General features: G+C 47.1%; 1 protein-coding gene across 1 annotated transcript in view; it reads left to right on the top strand.

The window, feature by feature from the left end:
• SMYD5 (SMYD family member 5) overlaps nt 1-21,953 on the top strand; it is a 67,204-nt gene that overhangs the window by 9,931 nt on the left and 35,320 nt on the right. The window contains exons 4-6 of the mRNA XM_038745732.1: nt 6,880-6,988; nt 9,516-9,655; nt 11,837-11,958. Of these exons, the coding sequence (XP_038601660.1) occupies nt 6,880-6,988; nt 9,516-9,655; nt 11,837-11,958 (371 nt within the window). The remainder of the gene's footprint in view (nt 1-6,879; nt 6,989-9,515; nt 9,656-11,836; nt 11,959-21,953) is intronic.

Here is a 21,953-nt window from a genome sequence, read left to right as displayed (position 1 = left end):
CCATATCTCTCATTTATTGATTTCTATTATCGTCTGCCTCCCCTCCTCTAATAATAATAATGATCATAATGATAATGGGTGTTAAACGCCTGCTTTGTGCATGTTCATATCTCATTTATTGTTTTCTATTATTGTCTGCCTCCCCCCAATAGTAATAATATAATAATGGGTGATTATTGTCTGTTTCCCCTCCCAATAATAATAATAATGATAGTTAAGTGGCTGCTTTGTGCATGTCCGTATCTCTCATTTGTTGATTACTATTATTGTCTGCCTCCCCCCCAATTATAATAAAAATAATGATTGAATTTGTTAAGCGTTTACTATGTGCGAAGCACTGTTCTAAGCGCTGGGGAGGTTACAAGGTGATCAGGTTGTCCCCCGGGGGGGCTCACAGTCTTCATCCCCATTTTACAGGTGAGGGAACTGAGGCCTAGAGAAGATAATAATAATGTTGCTATTCATTAAGCACCTACTATGTGCCAAGCACTGTTCTAAGCGCTAGGGAGTTTACAAGGTGATCAGGTTGTTCCCCGTGGGGCTCACAGTCTTAGTCCCCATCTTACAGATGAGGGAACCGAGACACAGAGAAGTTAATAATGATAATAATAATAGTAATAATGATGGTATTTGTTGCGCTTACCATGGGCGAAGCACTGTTCTGTGTGCTGGGGCAGATACAAGGGGATCAGGTTGTCCCACGTGGGGCTCCCAGTCTCCATCCCCATTTTCCAGATGAGGGAACTGAGGCCCAGAGAAGTGAAGTGACTTGCCCCACAGCTGACAAGTGGCGGAGCCGGGATTCGAACCCACGGCTTCCGACACCCAAGCCCGGGCTCTTTCCACTGAGCCGCGCTGCTTCTCTAGACTGTCAGCTCGTTGTGGGCAGGGAATGGGTCTGTTTATTGTTGTAGTGGACTCTTCCCCAGCGCTCAGTACAGTGCACACCGTAAGTGCTCAACAAGTACAACTGAATGAATAAATGAAGCCTGAATAATAACAATAATAATAATGATGGTATTTCTTAAGCGCTTACTATATGCCAAGCACTGTTCTAAGCACAGGGGTGGGGGATACAAGGAAATCAGGGTGTCCCCCGTGGGGCTCACAGTCTTCATCCCCATTTTCCAGATGAGGTAATGATAATAATAATGATGGTATGTCTTAAGCGCTTACTACGTGCCAAGCACTGTTCTAAGCGCCGGGGCAGATAGAAGGAAATCAGGTTGTCCCCTGTGGTGCTCACAGTCTTCATCCCCATTTTCCAGATGAGATAATGATAATAATAATGATGGTATCTCTTAAGCGCTTACTACGTGCCAAGCACTGTTCTAAGCGCTGGGGGAGATACAAGGTGATGAGGTTGTCCCCCGTGGGGCTCACAGTCTTCATCCCCATTTTCCAGATGAGATAATGATAATAATAATGATGGTATCTCCTAAGCGCTTACTACGTGCCAAGCACCGTTTTAAGCGCCGGGGGAGATAGAAGGAAATCAGGGTGTCCCCCGTGGGGCTCACAGTCTTCATCCCCATTTTCCAGATGAGGTAATGATAATAATAATGATGGTATGTCTTAAGCGCTTACTACGTGCCAAGCACTGTTCTAAGTGCCGGGGGAGATAGTAGGAAATCAGGTTGTCCCCTGTGGGGCTCACGGTCTTCGTCCCCATTTTCCAGATGAGATAATGATAATAATAATGGTGGTATCTCCTAAGCACTTACTACGTGCCAAACACTGTTCTAAGCGCCGGGGGAGATAGAAGGAAATCAGGTTGTCCCTCATGGGGCTCACGGTCTTCGTCCCCATTTTCCAGATGAGATAATGATAATAATGATGGTATCTCGTAAGCGCTTACTACGTGCCAAGAACTGTTCTAAGCGCTGGGGGAGATAACAAGGTGATGAGGTTGTCCCCCGTGGGGCTCATAGTCTTCATCCCCATTTTCCAGATAGGTCACTGAGGCCCAGGGAAGTGCAAATGATTCCCCCTGCTCCTTCTCTCGTCCCCCCAATTTCCTCATTCCTGGGTGTGATCGGTCGGTCTGTCATTCATCCATTCAGTCCTCCTTATTGAGCGCCGGCTGTGTGCGGAGCACTGTACTGAGCACTGGGGAGAGTCCAATAGAGCAATAAATAGCAACATTCCCTGCTCACACTGTGCTGACAGTCTAGAGGCTCCATCCTGAACCTGCTTCAGGGAGCCCCAAATCAGTCAATTGTATTGATTGGGCGCTTACTATGTGCAGAGCACTGTGCTGAGCGTTTGGGAGAGTCCAATACAGTAATAAACAGACACATTCCCTGCCCACAAGGCTAGAGGAGAGTTCTAATCCCGGCTTCGCCACTTTCATTCATTCAGTCATTCATTCAATCGTATTGATTGGGTGCTTACTATGTGCAGAGCACTGTGCTGAGTGTTTGGGAGAGTCCAGTACAGCAATAAACAGAAACATTCCCTGCCCACAAGGCTAGAGGAGATGTTCTAATCCCGGCTTTGCCACTTTCATTCATTCAGTCATTTATTCAATTGTATTTATTGAGCGCTGACTGTGTGTGCAGAGCACTGTACTAAGCGCCTGGGAAGTACAAGTCGGCAACATAAATGGTCCCTACTCACCAGCGGGCTCACAGTCTAGAAGGGGGAGACAGACAACAAAACAAGACATGGAGACAGGTGTCAAAACCGTCAGAATAAATGAATTATTGCTACATGCACATCATTAATAAAATAAGTAGAGTACAAATTGTACAAATCTGTACAAATAAAATAGAGTAATAAATCTGTACAAATGTATGCAAGTAGTAGTAAATCTGTACAAATAAAATAGAGTAATCTGTACAAATATATGCAAGTAGTAAGTCTGTACAAATAAAATAGAGTAATAAATCTGTACAAATGTATGCAAGTAGTAGTAAATCTGTACAAATAAAATAGAGTAATAAATCTGTACAAATATATACAAGTAGTAGTAAATCTGTACAAATAAAATAGAGTAAATCTATACAAATATATGCAAGTAGTAGTAAATCAGTGCAAATCAAATAGAGTAATAAATCTGTACAGATATATGCAAGTAGTAGTAAATCTGTACAAATCAGAGTAATAAATCTGTACAGATATATTCAAGTAGTAGTAGTAAATCTGTACAAATAAAACAGAGTAATAAATCTGTACAAATATATGCAAGTAGTAGTAAATATGAACAAATAAAATAGAGTAATAAATCTGTACAAATATATGCAAGTAGTAGTAAATCTGTACAAACAAAATAGAGTAATAAATCTGTACAGATATACGCAAGTAGTAGTAAATCTGTACAAACAAAATAAAGTAATAAATCCGTACAGATATATGCAAGTAGTAGTAAATCTGTACAAATAAAACAGAGTAATAAATCTGTACAGATATATACAAGTAGTAGTAAATCTGTACAAATAAAATAGAGTAATAAATCTGTACAGATATATGCAAGTAGTAGTAAATATGTACAAACAAAATAGAGTAATAAATCTGTACAAATATATTCAAGTAGTAGTAAATCTGTACAAATAAGAGTAATAAATCTGTACAAATACATGCAAGTAGAAGTAAATCTGTACAAATAAAATAGAGTAATAAATCTGTACAAATATATGCAAGTAGTAGTAAATCTGTACAAATAAAATTAAGTAATAAATCTGTACAAATATATGCAAGTAGTAGTAAATCTGTACAAATAAAATAGAGTAATAAATCTGTACAAATGTATGCAAGTAGTAGTAAATCTGTACAAATAAAATAGAGTAATAAATCTGTACAAATATATACAAGTAGTAGTAAATCTGTACAAATAAAGTACAGTAATAAATCTGTAGTTGTATGCAAGTAGTAGTAAATCTGTACAAATAAAATACAGTAATAAATCTGTACAGTTATATGCAAGTAGTAGTAAATCTGTACAAATAAAATAGAGTAATAAAGCTGTACAGATATGCAAGTAGTAGTAAATCTGTACAAATAAAATTGAGTAATAAATCTGTGCAGATATATGCAAGTAGTAGTAAATCTGTACAAATAAAATAGAGTAATAAATCTGTACAAATATATGCAAGTAGTAGTAAATCTGTACAAATAAAATAGAGTAATAAATCTGTACAAATATATGCAAGTAGTAGTAAATCTGTACAAATATATGCAAGTAGTAGTAAATCTGTACAAATAAAATAGAGTAATAAATCTGTACAAATATATGCAAGTGGTAGTAAGTATTTACAAATAAAATAAAGTAATATGTACTTATATATGCAAGTAGTAGTAAATGTACAAATCAAATAGAGTAATAAATATTTATAAATCTACACAAGTGCTGTGTGGCGGGGACGAGGTTAGGGCAGGGGAAAAAGGGCCACTTGTCTGCCGTGTGGCCTTGGGCAAGTCACTTCCCTTCTCTGGGCCTCAGTTTCCTCATCTGTAACATGGGGAAGGAGGCCGGGAGCACCACGTGGGACAGGGATTGGGGCCAACCCCAGTTTGCTTGTATCCACCCCAGCATTTAGTACAGTGCCTGGCACATATTAAGCGCTTAATGGATGCCATGATGATAACAGTTCCGCTCCCCAGCGGTAGTTGTGTGCCTGCCCCCCCCCCCCCCCCAAGGTTGTCCACTTGTGCGTTGGGCGCTGAGGCCGGGGGCAGTGTCCTCAGCGGGCCCCAAGCCCCCCCAGGCCCCTTCTCTGGGGGTCTGCAGGGACAACCTGATGACCTTGTATCCCCCCAGCGCTTAGAACAGTGCTTGGCACATAGTAAGCGCCTAACAAATATCATTTATTATTAGCAACCAGGGGCCTGGTTGACTTTAGGGCCTCATTTCCACCCCCCGGAGCCAGTCTTCACAGGTGGGTACTGCATCTGGGACCGTCCAGTCTCCCCTCTTCATTCATTCAGTTGCATTTATTGAGCACTTACTGTGTGCAGAGCACTGTGCTGAGCGCTTGGGAAGTCCAAGTCGGCAACCTAGGGAGACGGTCCCTACCCAACAGCGGGCTTACGGCCTAGAAGGGGGAGTGACCGTGACCGTCTTGACCGTGAGCCCGTGGTGGTCGGGGATTGGCCCTCTTTATTGCCCAGTTGGACTTCCCAAGCACTTAGTACGGTGCTCTGCACACAGTAGGCGCTCGGTAAATACGATCGAACCAACGAATGAGGGGAAGCCGTGTGGCCCAGCGGGTAGACTCCCAGCTCCGCCGTTTACCTAGTGTGTTCAGTCGTATTTTTTGAGTGCTTACTGTTACTTAGTACTTATTTATTTTTTCGAGTACTTAGTGGAATGAGCCCGGGCTTGGGAGCCAGAGGTCGTGGGTTCAAATCCTGGCTCCGCCACTTGTCAGCTGGGTGACTTTGGGCAAGTCACTTCACTTCTCTGGGCCTCAGTTCCCTCATCTGTCCAATGGGGATGAAGACTGTGAAGATTGAGAAGCAGCGTGGCTCAGTGGAAAGAGCCCGGCTTTGGAGTCATAGGTCGTGGGTTCAAATCCTGGCTCTGCCACTTGTCAGCTATGTGACTTTGGGCAAGTCACTTCACTTTTCTGTGCCTCAGTTCCCTCATCTGTAAAATGGGATGAAGACTGTGAGCCCCACGTGGGACAACCTGATTACCTTAGAAGCAGCGTGGCTCAGTGGAAGGAGCCCGGACTTTGAAGTCAGAGGTCGTGGGTTCAAATCCCGGCTCCGCCATTTGTCAGCTGTGTGACTTTGGGCCAGTCACTTCACTTCTCTGGGCCTCAGTTCCCTTATCTGTCAAATGGGGATGAAGACTGTGAGCCCCCTGTGGGACAATCTGATCACCTTGTAACCTTCCCAGCGCTTAGAACAGTGCTTTGCACATAGTAAGTGCTTAATAAATGCCATTATTATTGTTATTATTATTATTATATCTACCCCAGTGCTTAGAACAGTGCTTGGCACATAGTAAGCGCTTAACAAATACCAGCATCATTATTATTATTATTATTATTACTGGGTGCAGAGCAGTGTACTAAGCGCTTGGGAGAGTACGTTAGAACAGTCAACAGACACATTCCCCGCCCACAGCGAGCTCACAGTCTAGAGTGGAGGGGAGACAGACATTAATAGAAAGAAATAAATGATAGATATGGACATAGGTTATTCATTCCATCGTATTTATTGAGCGCTGACTGTGTGCAGAACCCTGTACTAAGCGCTCGGAAAGTCCAATTCGGCAACAGATAGAAATAGAGAGATTGATGAGATAGAGACCATCCCTACCCCACCACGGGCTCACAGTCTAGAAGTGGGGGGAGATGCCTCATCCGCCATGTGACCTGGGGCAAGCCCCTCTACTTCTCTATGCCTCAGTGGAAAATAATAATAGTAATAATAATGACGGCATTTATTAAGCGCTTACTATGTGCAAAGCACTGTTCTAGTAATAATAATGGCATTTTTGTTAAGCCGTTACTATCTGCCAAGCACTGTTCTAAGCGCTGGGAAGGTTACAAGGTGATCAGGTTGGCCCACGGGGGGCTCACGGTTTTAATCCCCATTGTCCAGATGAGGTCACTGAGGCCCGGAGAAGTGAAGTCCAAATTCACCCCGTTGGCAGAGGCAGGATTTGAACCCACGACTTCTGGCTCCCAAGCCACTCTTTGCACTAAACATTCAAAAAAAATAAAATAAGTACCAAGGAGCAGTAAGCACCCAAAGAATACGCTAGGTAAGTGGCGACGGGGACCGCGTCCATCCATCTCCACCTCGGCGCTCAGTACGGCGCCTGCTATGTAGGAAGCGCTTAACAGATAGCGCGAGGATGAATATCTTGAGCCGAATGAGTGTTATTTTAAGAGCAGCCTAACGCGGCCCCGCCGTCTCTCACTACAGGGGAAGGGGCTCTTTGCCAGGCGGCCGGTGCCCAAGGGGCAGACCATCTTCCGGGAGCATCCCTTGGTGGCATCTCAGTTCCTCTGGAACGCCCAGTACCGTTACCGAGGTGAGCATTCCGTCGTATTTATTGATTACCATAAATGCGATGGATTGATTGATTGATTGAGCGCTTACTGTGTGCAGAGCGCTGGGCTAAGCGCTTGGGAAGTCCAAGTCGGCAGCATGGAGAGACGGGCCCTGCCCAACAACGGGCTCGCGGTCTCGGTGGGGGAGACAGACGACAAAACAAGACTTATTCAACAAATAAAAGAAATAGAATAAGTATGGACAAGTAAAAGAAATAAATAAATATAGTAATAAATATGTACAAACACATGTACACACACATACATATATTTATATATGCACATATACATCTATATGATGATGATAGCACTTATATATAATAAATATACATCATATATAATATAATATATGCGATATATTATCATACATAATAAATGCTATCTATTTATTTTATCATATATAATAAATTCTATCCATCTATCTATTTATTTATTTATTAGCATTTATTCTTCTAGACTATGAGCCCACTGTTGGGTAGGGACCGTTTCTATATGTTGCCAACTTGGACTTCCCAAGCGCTTAGTACAGTTCTCTGCACACAGTAGGCGCTCAATAAATATGATTGAATGAATGAATGAATGAATGAGCCCACTGTTGGGTAGGGACCATCTCTATCTGTTACCAACTTGGACTTTCCAAGCACTTAGTCCAGTGCTCTGCACACAGTAAGCGCTCAATAAATACGATTGAATAAATGAATGAATTAATTAATGAGCCCACTGTTGGGTAGGGACTGTCTCTATCTGTTGCCAACTTGGATTTCCCAAGCGCTTAGTACAGTGCTCCGCACACAGTAAGCACTCAGTAAATACGGTTGAATGAATGAATGAATTTATTAAGCGCTGACTATGTGCAAAGCACTGTTCTAAGCGCTGGGGAGGTTATGAGGTGATCAGGTTGGCCATGGCGCTCACAGTCTTAATCCCCATATATTTTAATATATAATAATATACCAATATATAATATAAAATATCATAAAATATATACATCTAATATCAATAGCATCATCAATATATAATATAAAATATGTCAATTTAATGTTAGGGTTTTCAGTTATATTGCTATTAATTATCGATATCAATAATACATAAACTATAACATATTGCAAATTATCAAATATGCAATATAAAGTAATATAAATTAATATCTTTTAATGTATTTATAAATATAAATATATATTTATGTATGTTTTTGTATATATACAGGTGCTGTGGGGAGGGGAAAGAGAGGGAGAGGAAGGAGGGGGCTCAGTCTGGTGAGCGTTCAGCGCCTCTCCCATTCTCCCCCCCTCGGGGGTGTCCGCCTGCCACCCTGCTCCCTTAATAATAATGATAATAATAATAATAATAACAGCATTTATTAAGCGCTTACTAGGTGCGAAGCACTGTTCTAAGCGCTGGGAAGGGGATACAAGGTGATGAGTTTGCCCCACGGGGGGCTCCCGGTCTTCATCCCCATTTCCCAGAGGAGGGAACGGAGGTCCAGAGAAGTGACTGGCCCAAAGTCGCCCAGCCGACAGTCGGTGGAGCCGGGATTTGAACCCGTGACCGCAGACTCCCAAGCCCGGGCTCCCTCCACCGAGCCACGCCGCTTCTCCCTTGTTGGCCGGGTGACCCTGGGCAAGTCACTTCGCTTCTCTGGGCCTCAGTTCCCCCGTCTGGAAAACGGGGATGGAGACCGTGAGCCCCACGGGGGACAACCCGATCACCCTGTATCTCCCTCGGCACTCAGTACTGTGCCTGGCACGTAGTAAGCGCTTAACAACCGCCACAGTTATTATTATTATTCTCAGTCGCCCTGACTTGCTCCCTTCCTCCTCCCTCCCATCCCCACAGCCCGCCTGTATTCCTCGGTCGTTTCCCTCTTTACGTAGGTACATTCGTGTCTAGACCGCAAGCTCGTTCCTTCATCCCATCGTATTTATTGAGCGCTTCCTGCGTGCAGAACGCTGTACTAAGCGCTTGGGAAGTCCAGTTCGGCAGCAGGTAGAGACGGTCCCCACCCCACAACGGGCTCACGGTCTAGAAGGGGGGGAGACAGACCACAAAACAAAATGAAACAAGTAGACGGCATCAATATAAATAAATAAAATTATTTATTTAGAGTACGGGCGTGGGTTCTAATCCCACCCCCGTCTGCCGCGGGAGCTTGAGCAAGTCAGGTCACTTCTCCAGGCCTCAGTTCCCTCATCTGTAAAACGGGGATGAAGACGGTGAGCCCCGCCTGGGACGGGGACCGGGTCCAACCCGGTGACGCGTTCCCGCCCCGGCGCTTTGTACAGTGCCTGGTACCAAGTAACAGCGACCACTGCCGTCACTATTCTCCGGGCCTCGGTTCCCTCATCTGGAAAATGGGGATTAAGAGTGAGCCCCACGGGGGACGGGGGCCGTGTCCAACACGATCGGCCTGTCTTCCCCCCCCCCCCCCCCCACAGTGCTTAGCACAGTGCCCGGCACGTAGCAAGCGCCGAATGAACCCCACGGTGATTAATTGTCGATCGTTATCAGCGTGCGATCACTGCCTCAAGTCCTTGGAGACGGCGGAGGAGAACGCCCAGCGCCTGTCGGGTAACCCCTGCCGGACCCTCCCTCACCCCGAGCAATGTACCATCCGCCAGGACCTCCACCAGACCTGCCCCTCCTGCCAGGTAAGTCCCGGGAGGGCGCTGCCTCAGTTCCCCCACCCTGCCAGCGCTGAGATCGGCGGTCGTGCCTGCTGAGCACTTTCCGGGTGCAAAAACCGACCGAGTGGTGGCCCTGGAGTTAAGCTGGGGGCTCCTAAAGGACGGCGGGGAGGGAGGGGCGGCGTTCAGCGGGCGGTTAGTACAGTGCTTGGCACGGAGGAAGCTCTCGGGGCGCACGGGTGGACGAATGTAGACCATTGGCTCGTCACGGACGGGGACCATGTCTGCCAATTCTGTCTGATTGGACCGTCCCAAGCCTTTAGGACAGGGCTCTCCGCTCATTCATTCATTCAGTCGTATTTATGGAGCGCTTACTGTGTGCAGAGCACTGTCCTAAGCGCTTGGGAAGTACAGGTTGGCAACCTAGAGAGACAGTCCATACCCAAAGTAAGCACTCAGTAAATACCGCTGAATGAATCCAGATCGCCAGCTCATGGGCCTCGGTTCCCTCATCTGTAAAATGGGGATGAAGACTGTGAGCCCTCCGTGGGACAACCCGATCACCTTGTAACCTCCCCAGTGCTTAGAACAGTGCTCTGCACATAGTAAGCGCTTAATAAATGCCATTATTATTATTATTATCGTGGGCGGGGAACGTATCGGCCAATTCTGCCGGATGGGACTCTCCTAAGCGCTTAGAACAGCGCTCTGCACGTAGTAGGTGCTCAATAAATTCCATTGATTGCTCAGTGGAATGAACCCAGGGCTCTCCCCGCCCCTCACTCCCCCCTGCTTCCTCCTCAGTATTTATTCAGTCCTATTTATTCAGCGCTTACTGGATGCAGAGCACTGTACTGAGCGCTTGGGAGAGGACAAAACGGGAATAACCAGCCACATCCCCCTTCTCCATTTGTACTTCCCAAGCGCTTGGTACAGTGCTCTGCACATAGTAAGCGCTCAATAAATACGATTGATGATGATGATGATCCCCCTGCCTTACCTCCTTCCCCTCCCCACAGCACCTGTATATATGTATGTATGTTTGTACGGATTTATTACTCTATTTATTTTATTTGCACATATTTATTCTATTTATTTTATTTTGTTAATATGTTTTGTTTTGTTGTCTGTCCCCCCCTTCTGGACTGTGAGCCCACTGTTGGGTAGGGACCATCTCTAGATGTTGCCAACTTGGACTTCCCAAGCTCTTAGTACAGTGCTCTGCACACAGTAAGCACTCAATAAATACGATTGAATGAATGAATGACCGTCTCTATATGTTGCTGACTTGGACTTCCCAAGCGCTAGTACAGTGCTCTGCACACAGTAAGTGCTCAATGTTTGGTTTTGTTCTCTGTCTCCCCCTTCTAGACTGTGAGCCCGCTGTTGGGTAGGGACTGTTTCTGTGTGTTGCTGACTTGTACTTCCCAAGCGCTTAGTACAGTGCTCTGCACACAGTAAGCGCTCAATAAATATGATTGATTGATGGATTGATTAATAAATACGATTGAATGAATGAATGACCATCTCTATATGTTGCTGACTTGGACTTCCCAAGCGCTCAGTACAGTGCTCTGCACACAGTAAGCGCTCAATAAATACGATTGAATGAATGAATGACCGTCTCTATATGTTGCCGACTTGGACTTCCCAAGCGCTTAGTCCAGTGCTCTGCACACAGTAAGCGCTCAATAAATACGATTGAATGAATGAATGACCGTCTCTAAATGTTGCCGACTTGGACTTCCCAAGCGCTTAGTCCAGTGCTCTGCACACAGTAAGCGCTCAATAAATACGATTAAATGAATGAATGACCATCTCTATATGTTGCCGACTTGGACTTCCCAAGCGCTTATTACAGTGCCCTGCACACAGTAACCTCTCAGTAAATGCAATTGAATGAATGAATGAATGAACCCAGGGTGCTCCCTGCCCCTCACTCGCCCGTACCTCCTCCTCAGTATTCATTCAGTCCTATTTATTCAGTGCTTACTGGATGTAGAGCACTGTACGGAGCGCTTGGGAGAGGACAAAACGGGAATAACCAGCCACATCCCCTGCCCACCAGGAGCTCGCAGTCAAGAGGAGGGGGAGGCGTACGGCAAGACCGATAAATGACTGATATGGGCACGGGCGCCCGGGGGCGGGGGGGGGTTTGGTGGACGCCCCCACTGGCCCTCCGCTCACCCCACTGTCCGTTGGCAGGTGGCATATTGCAGCTCCGATTGCCGGCGGGCGGCGGCCGAACAGTACCACCAGGCGCTCTGTATGGGCCCGTCTCACCTGGATCCCAACCACCCGCTCAACAAGTTGCAGGAGGCCTGGAGGTAAAACGGAATGATAATCGCGATTGACTGTGGTAAGCGCTGACTCTGTGCCAAGCGCTGAGATAGACGCCGGCTCGTCAGGTTGTCCCGCGCGGCAGCAAACCTTCTGACTCCCAGGCCCGTGCTCTCTCCCTATGCCATACTGCTTATCTATCGATGGTTATCGATTGATCTCTGCTATGTACTGAGCGCTCGCTTGCTTTGTGGAGAGCCCCGTACAAAACGTTTGGGAGGGTACACTACAACAGAGTTGGTAGATGTGACCCCTGCCCACAAGGAGTTTAGAGGAGGAGTTGGGCGTTAACAGCAGATTATTGGATTGGTTTCATCACACCCCACAGACAAACGTTTTAAGTCAATGCCTGCCAATGACAAAGTAAGAAATCATCTTTAGGAGACGTGAAGATGTAGCCACTGTACTAAGGGCCCGTAAACCCTATTCTTCATTCAGTCGTACTTATTGAGCACTTCCTTTGCGCAGTGCACTGTACTAAGTGCCCATAAACCTCATTCTTCATTCAGTCGTACTTATTGAGCACTTCCCATGTGCAGAGCACTGTACTAAGTGCCCGTAAACCCCATTCTTCATTCAGTCGTATTTATTGAGCACTTCCCGTGTGCAGAGCACTGTACTAAGTGCCCGTAAACCCTATTCTTCATTCAATTGTACTTATTGAGCGCTTCCTGTGGAAGAGTGGAGGAGCGTACGGTCTACTGTAGCTCCTGAGTATGAGAAGCAGCAACGGGCTCACGTTCTAGAAGGGGTATAAAGACAACAAAACAAAACAAGTAGACAGGTGTCAATACCTTCAGAATAAATAGAATTATAGATATATGCACAATCATCAATAAAATAGAGTAATAAATACATACAAATATACACAAGTGCTGTGAGGAGGGGGCGATGGGGAGGGGAGGAGGAGCAGAGGAAAGGGGGGGCTCAGTCTGGGAAGGCCTCCTGGAGGAGGTGAGCTCTCAGGAGGGCTTTGAAGGGAGGAAGAGAGCTAGTTTGGCGGATATGTGGAGGGAGGGCATTCCAGCCAGAGGTAGGACATGGGCCTCACGGTTGTACAGTGCTCTGCACACAGTAAGCGCTCAGTAAATACGATTGATTGATTGATTGATTGTTGAGAAACAGAGTGCAGTGTGTGGCTCAGTAATAATAATAATGGCATTTATTAAGTGCTTACTATATGCAAAGCACTGTTCGAAGCGCCGGGGAGGTTACAAGGTGATCAGGTTGTCCCACGTGGGGCTCACAGACTGCATCCCCATTTTACAGATGAGGGAACTGAGGCACAGAGAAGTGAAGTGACCTGCCCAAAGTCACACGGGTGAGAGTTGGCAGAACAGGGATTCAAACCCATGACCTCTGACCCCAAAGCCCGGGCTCTTTCCACTGAGCCACGCTACTTCTCTATGGAAAGAGCCCGGGCTTGGGAGTCAGAGGTCGTGGGTTCTAATCTTGGTTCTGCCACTTATCAGCTGTGTGATTTAGGGCAAGTCAAGTCATTCATTCATTTATTCATTCATTCAATCGTATTTATTGAGTGCTGCCTCAGTTACCTCATCTGAAAAATGGGGACTTAGACTGTGAGCCCCACGTGGGACAACCTCATTCATTGCCTTGTATCAACCCCAGTGTTTAGAACAGTGTTTTGCACATAGTAAGCGCTTAACAAATACCATCATTATTATTCTCATTATTATTAACCGCCCTCCCACCCCCTTTAGCCCCCCTTCAACCGACCATCTGATGTAGCTTGGCTCTGGGACCCCGACTTACTCCTCACAAATGGGGGCTTTCCGTCCTGCTGCCATCTTCAAATAGGGCTAGTAGGCCACCGTCTTGGATTAGAACCCGGTGGTCGCCATCCTTAAGTAGTGCCGGGCGGTGCCATCGCTGTAAAAGGTGCCCCGGGGCCTGTCTGCGGGAACTTTCTGAGGTGACGGTTCTACTTGCTTAGCGCCTGAAGGTCGCTCTGAGTGTCGGAGAGAAGGCAGCTACGGGGTCCTCTGTCTTCATGAGGCCACAGCGGTTCATTTCCCGCTGACCAGCTGGAAAAATGAGGTGGAATTGTGGCCCATGTTCTCTTTCGTCATATCGGACTTACGTCTCACTTTGTTTCGATGATGACGGTGGTCTTTGTCAAGCATTGACTATGTGTCAAGCACTGTTCAAAGCCCTAGGGTAGCTGGAAGATAATCAGGTTGGACGCAGTCTCTGTCCCGCGTGGGGTTCACAGTCTTAATCCCCATTTAACAGATGCGGGAACTGAGGCCCAGAGAAGCGAAGCGACTTGCCCAAGGTCACACAGCAGACAAGAGGCGGAGCTCGATTAGAACCCAGGTCCTCCTGACTCCCAGGCCCGGGCTCTAGCCACTAGGCCAAGCTGCTTCTCCACTGTCTACGCAAGCTGTTGCTTGAAGAAATTCTCATGAATAATGAAATCATTTTCTCGTTTACATGTTTATTCTCTCTAGAAATTGGCTTTCAAATAGCTGTTGATTATTATTATTTTTTTTTACCCACGTCTGCAGCAGTATTTCTCTTCCGGTTAGGTCTTCATGGGACAGGCAGGGTTCTTTTTAAGCGGTCCATGCTTTACTTTGATTACGCCTCTTGGATTTAGCTTTTGAATCCATTGTCCTGTAGATTTTGTGTTGCTCCAGCTGATTTGTCTGGAACTTTGCCATCTGGATGGGAATCAGTCAAGAGTACTCTTGACCACCTACTGTTTGCAAGGCACTGCACTAAGCGCTTGGGAAAGAACAACATTCCGCAAGGTGGACAGGCCCAGCGGGAAGCCTGAAGGGGCCCGCCGACCCTGATAGGGAAGACTGTGGTGGCTACTGAGGCCCCCGCCCTAAGGGCTGTGATCACCGCGGCCGTCGTGGGGGGGGGTCCCGTCCGTCAAAAGCAGCGCGGCCCAGTGGCTGGAGCCCATGGCTTAGTGGAACGAGCATGGGCTTGGGAATCAGAGGTCGTGGGTTGTAATCCCGACTCCTCCACTTGTCAGCTGTGTGACTTCGGGCAAGTCATTTCACTTCCCTGCGCCTCAGTTACCTCATCTGTTAAAATGAGGATTAAGACTGTGAGCCCCACTTGAGACAACCTGATTACTTTGTATCTACCCCAGTGCTTAGAACAGTGCTTGGCACATAGTAGGCACTTAACAAATACCATCATTATTATTAGAGCCCGGACCTGGGAGTCAGGAAGACCTGGGTTCCAATCCCGATTCCAACCCTTGACTTCTGGGTGACCTCGGACGAGTCACTTCACTTCTCTGGGCCTCGGTTCTCTCCTCTGGGAAATGGGGATGAAGACGGTGAGCCCCGTGGGGGACAGGGACTGTGTCCAACCTGATTAGCTTGTATCCACCCCAGCGCTTAGCACAGTGTCTGGCACATGGTGAGCGTATCGTAAAAGCACACATAAAAAAATTCCCCATGGGCAACTGCCATTGCTGTTCACTGGGGCAAACTTGGTTTCTTAAGTCAGTAATGCTGCTACCTTCGGGGTGGGGGGGTGGGGATGAGGGGGTTCGTGCGGGTGCGTGTGTGTGTGTGTGTGTGTGTGTGTGTGTGTGTGTGTGTTCGTGCATCCTCACCTCCAAAATACCGGCAGTTGAGGTAGAATCACATAATAAGGGTTATGGTACTTGTTAAGCACTTACTACGTGCCAAGCCCCATTCTAAGCACTGGGGTAGGAAGAAGTTAATACAGTCGGACAGAGTCACTGTCCCACAGTGGGCTCCATTCTTCATCCCCACTTTTTACAGATGAGGTAACTGAGGCACAGAGCAGTTCAATAACATATCCATGGTCACCCAGCAGATGAGCGGTAGAGTCAGGATTAGAACCCATGGCTTTGTGACTCCCAGGCCTGTACCCGATCTACTACACCATGAGATGAAATGAAATTGGTCCTGGCCGTGCAGTTTCCCCAAAGTGTTGGTGTACACAGAAGAGAAAGGGGATGAAGAGAAGGGTTTCTTGATCAAAGCAAGGTGAAATTTTCAGAAATCTTCAGAGTTGTGGTAGCCAGCACCTACTGTAATCTAACCAGTGGTGAAGAATGGGAGGTGGGACTTGGGAGAAAGAGAGCAAGGCTACAGTGTGTCTGCCTTCTGTCTAGTTGAGGGATCAATCCTATTGAATGAGTGCTTATTGTGTGCGGAGCACTGTACTAGGCGCTTAGGAGAGTACACCATAAAGTTGGTGGACAAGTTCCCTGCCCAGAACCAGCTGACAGTCTCTAGGGGGAGAGAGACATTGAATACAGATGAGTAAATGAAGGGTAGGTGTACATAAGTGCCTGGGGGCTGGGGGAATGGTTGACTAAAGGATACAGATCCAAGTCGAAGGGGGACACAGAAGGGAGTGGGATGAAGAAGAGATGAGGGCTTAGTTGGGGAAGGCCCCTTGGAGAAGATGTGCGTTCAGTAATGCTTTGAAGGTGGGAAGAGTGATTGTCTGTCGGATATGAAGAGGGAGGGCAATTCCAGGCCACAGACAGGATGTGGCTAAGGTGCTGGTGGGGAGATATAGACAAGATCACGCTACGGTGAGTAGGTTACCATTAGAGAAGTGAAACGCTGTACTAAGCGCTTGGGAAGTACAAGTTGGCAACACCTAGAGACGGTCCCCACCCTACAGTGGGCTCACAGTCTAGAAGGGGGTGACAGAGAACAAAATGCAACATATTAACAAAATAAAATAAATAGACTAGATATGTACAAGTAAAATAAATGGAGTAATAAATACGTAGAAACATATATGCATATATACAGGTACTGTGGGGAAGGAAAGGAGGTAAGGCAGGAGGGATGGTGGGGGGGGGAGGAAGGAGGGGGTTCAGTCTGGGAAGGCCTCCTGGAGGAGGTGAGCTCTCAGTAGAGCCTAGAAGGGAGGAAGAGAGCTAGCTTGGCCGATGTGCGGGGGTCGGGGGGCATTCCAGGCCAGGGGGTGTATGGCGGATGTGTAGCGGGCCAAAAGCGAGTAAAATTGAGGAGCTGGATGTTCCCCAATACTGCAGGTGTGAGATCCAATTTTTCTTCATAAAACCGAGTAACTAAGCAGAAGCCATCATGAGGCAAAAATTAAAGGGTTCTGCTGAAGCGGTAGCAAGCCGAGACTAGATGGCTACCTGACTCCCAGGCCCGTGCACTATCCCTATGCAGCGGACAAATGGCAGCAAACCTTCTGACTCCCAGGCCCGTGCTCTATCCCTATGCAGTAGACAAATGGCAGCAAACCTTCTGACTCCCAGGCCCGTGCCCTATCCTTATGCCATACTGCTTATCTATTGATGGTTATCGATTGAGCTCTGGTATGTACTGAGCGCTCGCTTGCTTTGTGGAGAGCCCCGTATAAAACGCTCGGGAGGGTACACTACAACAGAGTTGGTAGATGTGACCCCTGCCCACAAGGAGTTTAGAGGAGGAGTTGGGCGTTAAAAGCAGATTATTGGATTAGTTTCATCACACCCCACAGACAAACGTTTTAAGTAAATGCCTGCCATTGGCAAAGTAAGAAATCACCTTTAGGAGGCGTGAAGATGTAGCCACTGTACTAAGCGCCCGTAAACCCCATTCTTCATTCAGTCGTACTTATTGAGCGCTTCCTTTGTGTAGAGCACTGTACTAAGCACCCATAAACCCCATGCTTCATTCAGTCGTACTTATTGAGTGCTTCCTGTGTGCAGAGCAGTCAATCAATCAATCGTATTTATTGAGCGCTTACTGTGTGCAGAGCACTGTACTAAACGCTTGGGAAGTACAAGTTGGCAACACCCAGAGACGGTCCCTACCCAACAGTGGGCTCACAGTCTCGAAGGGGGTGACAGAGAACAAAAGAAAACATATTAACAAAATAAAATAAATAGAATAGATGTGTACAAGAAAAATAAATAAATAAATAGAGTAATAAATATGTACAAACATATATACAGGTGCTGTGGGGAAGGGAAGCAGGTAAGGCGGGAGGGTTGGAGAGGGGGAGGAGGGGAGAGGAAGGAGGGGGCTCCGTCTGGGAAGGCCTCCTGGAGGCGGTGAGCTCTCAGTAGGGCCTTGAAGGGAGGAAGAGAGGTAGCTTGGCGGATGTGGGGGGGAAGGGGGGGCAATCCAGGCCAGGGGGTGTATGGCGGATTTGTAGCGGGCAAAAAGTAAGTAAAATTGAGGAGCTGGGTGTTCCCCAATAATGCAGGTGCCAGATCCAATTATTCTTCATAAAACCGAGTAACTAAGCAGAAGCCGTCAGGAGGCAAAAATTAAAGGGTTCTGCTGAAGCGGTAGCAAGCCGAGACTAGATGGCTACCTGACTCCCAGGCCCCGTGCTCTATCCCTATGCAGCAGACAAGTAGCAGCAAAGCTTCTGAGTCCCAGGCCCTTGCTCTATCCCTGTATAGCAGGCAAATGGCAGCAAACCTACTGACTCCGAGGCCCGTGCTCTACCCCTATGCCATACTGCTTATCTATCGATGTTTATCGATTGATCTCTGTTATGTACTGAGCGCTCTCTTGCTTTGTGGAGAGCCCCGTACAAAACGCTCGGGAGAGTATACTACAACAGAGTTGGTAGATGTGACCGCTGCCCACAAGGAGTTTAGAGGAGGAGTTGGGCATTAAAAGCAGATTATTGGATTGGTTTCATCGCACCCCACAGACAAACGTTTTAAGTAAATGCCTGCCAATGACAAAGTAAGAAATCACCTTTAGGAGGCGTGAAGATGGAGCCACTGTACTAAGCGCCCATAAACCCCATTCTTCATTCAGTTGTACTTACTGAGCGCTTCCTTTGTGCAGAGCACTGTACTAAGCGCCCAGAAACCCCATGCTTCATTCAGTCGTACTTATTGAGCGCTTCCTGTGTGCAGAGCAATGTCAATCCATCGTATTTATTGAGCGCTTACTGTGTGCAGAACACTGTACTAAGTGCTTGGGAAGTACAAGTTGGCAGCACCTAGAGACTGTCCCTACCCAACAGTGGGCTCACAGTCTCGAAGGGGGTGACAGAGAACAAAAGAAAACATATTAACCAAATAAAATAAATAGAATAGATATGTACAAGAAAAATAAATAGAGTAATAAATCCGTACAAACATATATACATATATACAGGTGCTGTGGGGAAGGGAAGGAGGTAAGGCGGGAGGGATGGAGAGGAGGAGGAGGGGGAGAGGAAGGAGGGGACTCAGTCTGGGAAGGCCTCCTGGAGGAGGTGAGCTCTCAGTAGGGCCTTGAAGGGAGGAAGAGAGCTAGCTTGGCGGATGTTGGGGGGAAGAGAGGGGCATTCCAGGCCGGGGGTGTATGGCGGATTTGTAGCGGGGAAAAAGTGAGTAAAATTGAGGAGCTGGGTGTTCTCCAGTAATGCAGGTGCCAGATCCAATTATTCTTCATAAAACCGAGTAACTAAGCAGAAGCCGTCAGGAGGCAAAAATTAAAGGGTTCTGCTGAAGCGGTAGCAAGCCGAGACTAGATGGCTACCTGACTCCCAGGCCCCATGCTCTATCCCTATGCAGCAGACAAGTAGCAGCAAAGCTTCTGACTCCCAGGCCCTTGCTCTATCCCTGTATAGCAGGCAAATGGCAGCAAACCTACTGACTCCCAGGCCCGTGCTCTACCCCTATGCCATACTGCTTATCTATTGATGTTTATCGATTGATCTCTGTTATGTACTGAGCGCTCTCTTGCTTTGTGGAGAGCCCCGTACAAAACGCTCGGGAGGGTATACTACAACAGAGTTGGTAGATGTGACCGCTGCCCACAAGGAGTTTAGAGGAGGAGTTGGGCGTTAAAAGCAGAGTATTGGATTGGTTTCATCGCATCCCACAGACAAACGTTTTAAGTAAATGCCTGCCAATGACAAAGTAAGAAATCATCTTTAGGAGACATGAAGATGTAGCCACTGTACTAAGCGCCCATAAACCCAATTCTTCATTCAGTCGTACGTATTGAGCGCTTCCTTTGTGCAGAGCACTGTACTAAGCGCCCATAAACCCCATTCCTTATTCAGTCGTACTTTTATTGAGCGCTTCCTGTGTGCAGAGCAATCAGTCAATCAATCGTATTTATTGAGCGCTTACTGTGTGCAGAGCACTGTGCTCAGCACTTGGGAAGTACAAGTTGGCAACACCTAGAGACGGTCCCTACCCAACAGTGGGCTCACAGTGTAGAAGGGGGTGACAGAGAACAAAAGAAAACATATTAAGCAAATAAAATAAATAGAACAGATATGTACTAGAAAAATAAATAAATAAATAGAGTAATAAATCCGTACAAACATATATACATATATACAGGTGCTGTGGGGAAGGGATGGAGGTAAGGCGGGAGGGCTGAAGAGGGGGAGGAGGGGGAGAGGAAGGAGGGGGCTCAGTCTGGGAAGGCCTCCTGGAGGAGGTGAGCTCTCAGTAGGGCCTTGAAGGGAGGAAGAGAGCTAGCTTGGTGGATGTCGGGGAGGTTGGCCTTCCAGGCCAGGGGGTGTATGGCGGATGTGTAGCTGGCCAAAAGAAAGAGAGTAAAATTGAGGAGCTGGGTGTTCCCCAATACTGCAGGTGCCAGATCCCATTTTTCTTCTTAAAACCGAGTAACTAAGCAGAAGCCGTCAGGAGGCAAAAATTAAAGGGTTCTGCTGAAGTGGTAGCAAGCCAAGACTAGATGGCTACCTGACTCCCAGGCCCGTGCTCTATCCCTATGCAGCAGACAAATGGCAGCAAAGCTTCTGACTCCCAGGCCCATGCTCTATCCCTATGCGGTAGGCCAATGGCAGCAAACCTTCTGACTCCCAGGCCCGTGCCCTGTCCCTATGCCATACTGCTTATCTATCGATGGTTATCGATTGATTGCTGGTATGTACTGAGCGCTCGCTTGTGTTATGGAGAGCCCTGTACAAAACGCTCCGGAGGGTACACTACAACAGAGTTGGTAGATGTGACCCCTCCCCACAAGGAGTTTAGAGGAGGAGTTGGGCGTTAAAAGCAGATTATTGGATTGGTTTCATCACACCCCACAGACAAACGTTTTAAGTAAATGCCTGCCAATGACAAAGTAAGAAATCATCTTTAGGAGGCGTGAAGATGTAGCCACTGTACTAAGCGCCCGTAAACCCCATTCTTCATTGTCATACTTATTGAGCGCTTCCTGTGTGCAGAGCACTGTTCTAAGCACCCGTAAACCCTATTCTTCATTCAGTCCTACTTTTATTGAGCGCTTCCTGTGTGCAGAGCAATCAATCAATCAATCGTATTTATTGAGTGCTTACTGTGTGCAGAGCACTGTACTAAGCGCTTGGGAAGTACAAGTTGGCAACACCTAGAGACGGTCCCTACCCAACAGTGGGCTCACAGTCTAGAAAGGGGTGACAGAGAACAAAACAAAACACATTAACAAAATAAAATCAACAGAATAGATATGTACAAGAAAAATAAATAAAGAAATAGAGTAATAAATACGTACAAACGTATATACATGTATACAGGTGCTGTGGGGAAAGGAAGCAGGGAAGGCGGGAGGGATGGAGAGGGGGAGGAGGTTGAGAGGAAGGAAGTGGCTCAGTCTGGGAAGGCCTCCTGGAGGAGGTGAGCTCTCAGTAGGGCCTTGAAGGGAGGAAGAGAGCTAGCTTGGTGGATGTCGGGGGGGTTGGCCTTCCAGGCCAGGGGGTGTATGGCGGTTGTGTAGCGGGCCAAAAGTGGTGTGGTGGGGTGTGTGCGTGTGTGTGTGTGTTTGTTCGTCTGCATCCTCTCCTCCAAAATACCGGCAGTTGAGGTAGAATCACCTAATAAGAGTTATGGTACTTGTTAAGCACTAACTACGTGCCAAGCCCCATTCTAAGCATTCATTCAATCGTATGTATTGAGCGCTTACTGTGTGCAGAGCACTGTACTAAGCGCTTGGAAAGTACAAGTTGGCAACATATAGAGACGGTCCCTACCCAATAGCGGGTTCGCAGTCTAGGAGGGGGAGACAGACAACAAAACAAAACGTATTAA

The sequence above is a fragment of the Tachyglossus aculeatus genome, chromosome 4 (assembly GCF_015852505.1).
Source record: "Tachyglossus aculeatus isolate mTacAcu1 chromosome 4, mTacAcu1.pri, whole genome shotgun sequence".
Lineage (NCBI taxonomy): Eukaryota > Metazoa > Chordata > Mammalia > Monotremata > Tachyglossidae > Tachyglossus > Tachyglossus aculeatus.
Note: the sequence above shows the minus strand (reverse complement) of the source record. Positions and strands in the feature narration are given on the sequence as shown.